Source organism: Impatiens glandulifera, chromosome 1 (assembly GCF_907164915.1).
Source record: "Impatiens glandulifera chromosome 1, dImpGla2.1, whole genome shotgun sequence".
NCBI classification, from domain to species: Eukaryota; Viridiplantae; Streptophyta; class Magnoliopsida; order Ericales; family Balsaminaceae; genus Impatiens; species Impatiens glandulifera.
The window spans coordinates 49,314,708-49,322,852 of NC_061862.1; the positions used below are offsets into that span (position 1 = coordinate 49,314,708).

The window sequence follows — 8,145 nt, forward strand, 5'->3', positions numbered from 1 at the left end:
ATATCATATATTTTAAATTATTATTTATTATTATATATATCAATACTCTTTAAATAATTTTATCAAAAATATTTTTATTTCTTCAAAATCATCACTAGTTATTATTTATTTTTTTCCTCTAGATTATTAAAATAACTCTAATCTGAAATTTTTTTTAACTTCGTTGGTTCATATGGAGTTATTTAAAAAAAAATAAATTATAAAAAACTGGAATTATTTGAAATTATAATATTAAAATAATTTTTTATATTTAATTATTAAATTTATAAAAAAAATTGAAAAAAATGTATATATTAATAAAATAAAATTGAAAGAATTGGGAGCTAGTTGGATATGGGTTGCTGTGTTTTTATAATATTTTATTTAAATATTAACTATTTTATTATATATCTTTTCAACTAATAGGTTTTTCATATTGAATTTTTAAAAAAAATTTAGAGCGAGAAAAAAAATGATTGGTGATGATTTTAAGGAGGTGATGATTATTTTTGTATAAAAGGGGAGTGAAGAGATGTTTGATTTTGTATGTTTTTTTTAAAATTTATACCGAACTAGGGGTGAAAAAAATTACCGATATTAAAGGTATATCGAAAATACTGTACCGTAATATATCGAAAATATTGACTTTTAAGGTATACCGAAAAAAAGGTAAAGTATGATATCGATACCGTAATTATTGGTACGGTAAAAATATGAGATTTTTAAAATTTTGGTATATCGAGATATACCGAAATACCAAAATTTTGGGATTGATTTTTTTTAAAATTAATATATTTTTTAGGTATCAAAGGTATAATACCGATACCGTACCGAAAATAAGGCATACCGAAATTAAGGTAAGGTAAATGTATGAATTTTTTGTATACCGAAATTAAGGTATATCGAAACAAGGTATACCGAAATCAAGGTACAGTAAAGGTATGCATTTTTTGCATACCGAAGTTTTAGGTAAAGTATAAAATATGAATATAATATTAAGGTATACCGTACCGACCCACCCTTATACCGAACAAGACTTAACAGAATTTTTAATTAATTAATTAATTAAAATAATTTTATTTTATTTTTATAAAATTTAAATTTTAAATAAAAAAATATTATAATAGTTCAACTGAATAAAACACAAACAAATTTTTTGATACAAAAACTCACTAAACCGTCACTTAATCAAACATTAAACGGAAAATCATAAAGACATGAGTTATAACACTCATAAAGGTATGAGTCTTTACCACAATGATTATAATAAAGTCACCATGATACAAGGGGAGATAGATTTATTTCAATATTGTTGATATGTTTTGATGTAATTTGATTATTTCTTATGTTTAATTTTGAATTGTTGATTATTCTTTATATTTAATTTTGAATGGTTGAGGTAGATGTTTGTATTGGTAACATAAATAAACTAAATATTTACTTTTTTGAGTTTTTTTTTTAATAAAATATCTTAACTCATATAATAACTTGCATATCTTAAGGAAAAAATAAACAATAAGAAAGTAAATAAGAAAAAAACTATAGTTAAAAGACCAATTATAAATTAAAAATACTGAAAAAGAAAAGCTAAAGATCAACCATAAAGCTAAAAACACTATGTAGCACCAAAAACAAAAAGAAAAACCAACAAATTACCTAAGAAAACTTTATTAGCGAATTTTGAATTTCTTGAGAAGATCCAAAATTCCTACCATTGATCAAATTGAAGACTAGCAATGCAATTCAACCATAGTCGTGAAAATGAAATACATTATCAATTTTGAAAATGAGCTTTGTTCTCAACAAATGTCTTCATATTATGCTACATAAAGAAAATAGCGAGAATCATGAACTCTTTGTTGTGGATAACAATCGAGGTAGCAACATTTGGTACTAGTATAATTCATATCCCTCCCCCTAAACGAATTACATGATGTCGATTCCAAACAACTAGGATAATAACTCCTCGTCCACAAGAATCAAGTAACTTTTCAAATAGATGATAAATAACTCATATCAAGAATTATACTCCAAAATAATAACTCGACCCCTACCACACCACCGACACTTATGTTAAATGACATATTATTTAAGAATATAATTGATTAAATAAAATAAAGAAAAAAAATATGATTAAAATTAGATGGATGGTTCTTGCAAAGAATAAATGAAACTAGATTCCAAAGTAGGGCTGAAAGAGTGTCCTTACTTAAAATTCAAATTTGTTTTGTTTTATTGTGTAGTTGTTTTTTTTTGAGGAAGAAGAGTCGTTTGGACAACATCAAACCTCATCTCTTCATAGGAAACTTCGACACTAATGAAGAAGCCGCCCTCTCTCTCTTTCTCTCTCTACTCCCCGCCATTTCTATAACTGTCACATCCAACCTTTCTAAAGGAATTGTTTGATACTATATATCCAACATTAAAATAATATCTTAATCTGCAACTTAATTCTCTTCTTTATTATTTTATTTTCTGATAAAGACATATAAACTTTATTATAAAGGAAAGTTATGAATAACACTTAAATTAAATTACGTAATATTTTAAAAAATAATTAAAGTAATTAATTGGAGACCTAGATTGGCTTAGTTTTTTTTTTCAAATGACTTTGTATTTTATTATAAATAAATCACAGAAAGTGGAAGAAAATAGTAAAAACTAAATTAAACTTAATTTATATTTATATATTTTTTATTTTTAAAATTAAAGAAGAATTAGAATCAGATTCCAAGGCCATAGTTAAAAAATATAAGACAACATATTAATTATATAACTCATAAACACATTTATCAGACACAAAACTTATTGCTTACTAGCACAAATCCATGTTAACATGTAGTTAAAATAAAAGTAATGAAATAAAACGTACCAACATTTTCATATAAATAAAAAAAAATTGAATAAGCTACCCTAAAATACTATTCTTTTCAAGTTGGGTAGTTTCAACTAAATAAGAGGATAAAATGTCATTAATATATTTAAATATTATAAATAAATATATATAGTAACACAATTTTTATTTTAATATATTCACTCAACAAAATTTGATTATTTAATTGATCATTAAATAAATGTGAATTATTTAAAATAATTTTCTAATATCATAAAATTGAAAAAAGTATTAATTATTAAGTAATTATAGATTATAAATTTATTAAATTAATTATTTAGTAGTAATTATTTAATCGATCATTTATATAACTAAATTTAATATTATTAATTTTATTTAGAATTTTATATTAGCATAGATTTTAAATGTTATATTTATTAATAAAATCTTTATATAACTAAATTTAATTAATTATTTATAATATATCAAATTAAACTTAATTATTCAATTGAGTATTTTGTTATTATTAAATAATTTATAACATATATATTAAAATTATTTAGTTATATATCAATTAAAAATATAATCATATTTAATATTTTAAAATATTATTATTTATATGTATAGATAAAAATTTATATTTAAATGTATAATCAAATTATTATAACTTAGTTTTTACTTTGTAATTTAAACATTTTTAAGCTACACTTAAAAACTCATTTGGTGTCCCACACAATAATTTCATGTGTTTTATAGGTATAGTTAGATATTCAAAATTTAAACTTTTTAATGGATAAAACTCATATTATTAATCAACTAAATTGCAAAGATTCCAAAAGTAAAAATTTATAATAAAAACGATTAAGTTCGAGTTACAATATGATTTGTTAATTTTTGTAAAAAATTTTAGTCGATTAATATAAAAAAATATCAAAACTTATGTGATTAAAAAAGTCGAAGAAAATAACTCACAACCACAACAATCATCTTTTAACCGGTAGGAAACTTAAAAAATGGGTGAAACAAGTCACCAATAACTTTCATATTTTATCTAAATTAATACTTTTATAAAATAGATGATTTATCCATAAATTTACAAAGTAGTTTGTAGATTACTTTCATTCAACTAATTTAATAATCACTCTAATAAAGTATAGTTTATTGTCATCCCTATCCCTTAATGTTATTAATACCTTTAATTATTCAACTTATTTTGGTTATTTTGACTTTTTAGTCAAAATTGAAGTCATTTGATTCAAAAAAACTTTCATAATGATCTAATTTATCCAAACTAGTATAATAACTTATTTGTAGTTACCACTTATTTATGTAGTATTTTTTCACTAAATGTCAAATTGAGACTAAAAACATAGTAAACTATTTTAAACTTTGACCTCAAGTTTGATAAAATATGATTTGAGTTTCAGGCTAGTAGATTTTTAGTTATTTGAAAATAATATATCAATAGTTATAAATTATAGAACAATTTATTTTAAATATCTTTTACTATATATTTTTACCTTTCAAATATTTTTATTCATATCTTATTTTTTCCGATCATAATCACTAATAAAAATTAATATTTCCAATGGAAATAAGCTGAATCAAAGTAGCCTAATGTACCTATTTAAGTGAAAGAATTGGGTATCTAATAATGAGTCTTAAATATTGAGAATGAGATCAAAAATTGAGATGGGATGACAGTGTGCGGTTCGGGACAGAATGTATTTCTGTTTCATTTTATTTTGGGAATTTAATTTTACTGTCATTTCCGTCTCGTTCAATTTTTGGGAATTCTCGCGGGACACCTTCTATATCATATTCTCTAAAAATATATATATATATATAAATAAATTTTTTAATATAATATATAGGATAATATATTATTATAAAGAAATAAACTTAAAATTCTTATAAATATAATGAATAAATAAATAAATATATTGACAATTTTATATATTTAATTGTGTTCATAGTGTTTGTGGCAGAATTAGAGCATGTTAAGGACGACGAGGACCAAATCTTTCTACCGCATCTCTGCTCAACTACCGGTCAAATCATGATAAAAAACGTCCCAAACGGAGTAATTTGGTTCATGTATTTCAAATGGTCATCTTTATTCTGACAAAGAAATCAAGGGTAGTCCAAAAATTCAGTCAGATTTAACTGCCAGTGAACAAGAAAGTTACTGTGAAATGGAATTGATAGTTTTCTCCTATGTTTAAAAGAAAAACACAAAAATGGTTTAATTTTTTCATCTTACCATGATCTGAGAAAATTTGAATAATAAATTGCATGCTGCCGAAACTAACTTAACGGATATGATCTAAGGAAGATGGACTGGGGTAGCTTTCCATGCAATTTCTAGGAAGGAGGAAACATCCTAATTAAAACAAACATTTCTCTTTCTCTCTCATCCTTTCTTTCTTTCTCAATCGGGCTTATCTCTTTACTAAATTTCATTCCCCTTCTCTATATAAACCATCTAATTCCCACAATCATAATCATGCAACCAAGTTCAAGTTCAAGTTCAAATCCAAACCCAGTATTCATTCTTCCAATTAGTCAAACAAACAAACAAGAATGGCATCCGGAGGAAAGAACAACATTGTTTTCGAAGACTTCTTTCCATCTATGATGGAAAAGCTCGGTGCTGAAGGTTTCATGGACGAACTCTGCAAAGGGTTCCGTTTACTAATGGATACCGACAAAGGAGCAATAACATTCGATAGCTTGAAGAGGAATGCAGAATTGTTGGGTCTGAATGGTTTGTCAGATGAAGAACTTAGATCAATGATGAATGAAGGTGACATGGATGGAGATGGATGTTTGAACCAGATGGAGTTTTGTGTTCTAATGGTTAGGCTTAGCCCTGAACTTATGACTGAGTCAAGAGGGTGGCTTCAAGAGGTCTCAAGGCGTGTCAATGGCTAACTCTTCATTTTCAATACCATCAATGAGTACTCTGTTTTGCTCTGTTTCAGCCGTCGCCGGACGATGATGATGATGATCTCATTTTGTTTGCTTTCTATAAATCTGTCTTTATATATGTTTTTGTTTCATCTTAGAATTCTATAATTAAGGTTAAGGTTATTTTGGATATTATGTTGTTTTACTACTACTACCACTCGTTGTTAATCAAATTATTGGCATTTTTTTTATATTAATCCAATTTGGTTTTATTATATTATCCATTACTTATAAAATCATTTGTTTACAAAAATTTCTAGCTAAGCTATAACTTTATATGACCTGTCATTTTCTAATAACTATGAATCATATTATTTAACCACTTCTAACTTTATATCACATGTCATTTTCTAATAACTAACCCAATTCATTTATTCATATATTTTTTATAATTAGAATAAATCATGACATCAATTTAAATTTAAGATGTTTTTATTTTATTGAAAATGAAATTCATACTCTTTTAATTTTATAGGTAAAATCTTTGACACTTAAACTCCTCTACTATATAAGAGGGATGATAGGGAGAGTGAATGGGGAGTAAAATCTTTACATCAGTGGTTGGAAAATGAGTAAAGTATTAGGAGAGAGAAAATTTGTTAATTTTTCAACGAATAAGATTGCGCCATGTCATTCACTCCCTCATTCACTCTCCCAAATTCACTCTCACTATCATTTCTCACTATATAATTAATGTTTTGTTTTGAGTAGGGATATTCGTTATAATTATGAAAAACAACAAATTAAAGTAGTCAAGTGACAATAATAGTTTATAAAATAAATATCACGAGTTCGTTCTACGTTTAAAGAAAAAAATTATGAAAAATTAGTATTTGGTCACGAGTCGATTCACATCTAGAATTAAGGAAAGTCATGACCGTTTAGTGGTGCTAACTTCTTATATAAGAATAATTGTAAATGAATGTTAAAATTTTAAATATATTTTGACGAGAAATAGAAAACTATAAAAATAATTCAATAGCTTTGATTACGTGACCTAAGTGGAAAGCTGAAATGATATGTTTTTTTAAGCAAAATGATATAATTGAGAGCCGTTTAAGCTCAACAAACAAAACATTAACTAATTTTAACCTAACAAAACTCTTAAAAAAAAAAATGAATGAGTTCCCAAACTACTTGAATGTTGAGTAATGTTGAGTAAGAAAGTTGGAATGATATTGAAATATCCTTGACTAAAAAGATGAATGAATTGAAGTAAAAAAGAAACGATTACCCGACAGGTTTTCACTGGATTCCTTCCTCTTTGACTAATCAAAGCAACAAAGCAGCTTACTTAACTCCTCTCCTCTCCTCTGCACTTTCAAAATTCCCATCTATGAATTTAACTGATCCACATGGAAGAACATCATCGTACAAAATACTACTGTCTCATCTTATACCTCCTCCTCCTCATCATTTCTATTTCTAGGTTATCATTAGGTCGGGAGATTCGGCCGACAGAACACGGTCTGGGTTTTCAAAACAGCGCCGTGGAAGACAAAGATTCGCCGGAGATGCGATCGTTTTTCGGGACAAAGACGGCGGAGTCTGTCTATCCAATACCCACACACCACGGCGGCGGCGGCGGCGATTCACAGTCGCGGTTGAAAAGAGAGGGCTTGCTTTTTGTGGCCACGTTCTTGACCGGAGCCGCCGGAGCCGGCATGCTTATTGCCGCCGGTCTGATCTTTCTATTCAAGAGGCGTTGGGCAAGGCCGCCGTCGCCGTCACTTGAGCAACAAAATAAATCTTTCAATTCATGAAATTGGAAAGAGTTACCGCCTTTCAGTACTGGTATAATTTGATGAGTAAAATAATTATTTACTATTTTAGTAAAAATATTTATCGAGACAAAATTATATTGTGAGTTAATTATTTAACCAGGTTTTATAAAATATAATTTGGTGAATTATGATATGAAATCTATTAAATGTTCTAACGAATTAGCTTAATTATTTGTTAATTTTTACCTTAATCATTAGTGAATTTTAGTATTTTTCCGCAGTTGTAATGGTTTTTTTTTAATGGTTATCGATTTTATTTTATGAATGATTTCTATCCAAAATTTTCCATTTTATGACTCATTTGTGTTGACTTATCCTTGGTTAGTTATGTTGAGATGTTCCTTGCCATTGTCGACGGGTTTTAAATTTCGCGAAAACGGGTCAGGATTTTCTGTTATGAAAACGGGTAGAGTATAAATATTTTATTTTTTTTGAGTATTTTTCTCTAATATAGTAAGATTGAGAGAGAGTGAACAGATCTAAGGTTTTTCTACTTTCTTATTGTTCTTTGGCTGATCTAGAAAGAGAGGTTGAGGGAGCTTTTGATTGTGGAGTATTCCAATTATTTCTAGTGTAATT

General features: G+C 26.6%; 2 protein-coding genes across 2 annotated transcripts; both read left to right on the forward strand.

Annotated features, from left to right (window-relative positions):
• Nucleotides 1-5,340: 5,340 nt before the first annotated feature.
• Nucleotides 5,341-6,002, forward strand: LOC124922061 (calcium-binding protein PBP1-like). The gene has a single exon (XM_047462787.1). The coding sequence runs from the start codon at nt 5,396-5,398 to the stop codon at nt 5,744-5,746; it is 351 nt and encodes a 116-aa protein (XP_047318743.1). The 5' UTR covers nt 5,341-5,395; the 3' UTR covers nt 5,747-6,002.
• Nucleotides 6,003-7,126: 1,124 nt separating this feature from the next.
• LOC124928304 lies at nt 7,127-7,763 on the forward strand. The gene has a single exon (XM_047468785.1). It carries the CDS (start codon nt 7,138-7,140, stop codon nt 7,543-7,545), a length of 408 nt encoding a protein of 135 aa, XP_047324741.1. The 5' UTR covers nt 7,127-7,137; the 3' UTR covers nt 7,546-7,763.
• Nucleotides 7,764-8,145: the final 382 nt, after the last annotated feature.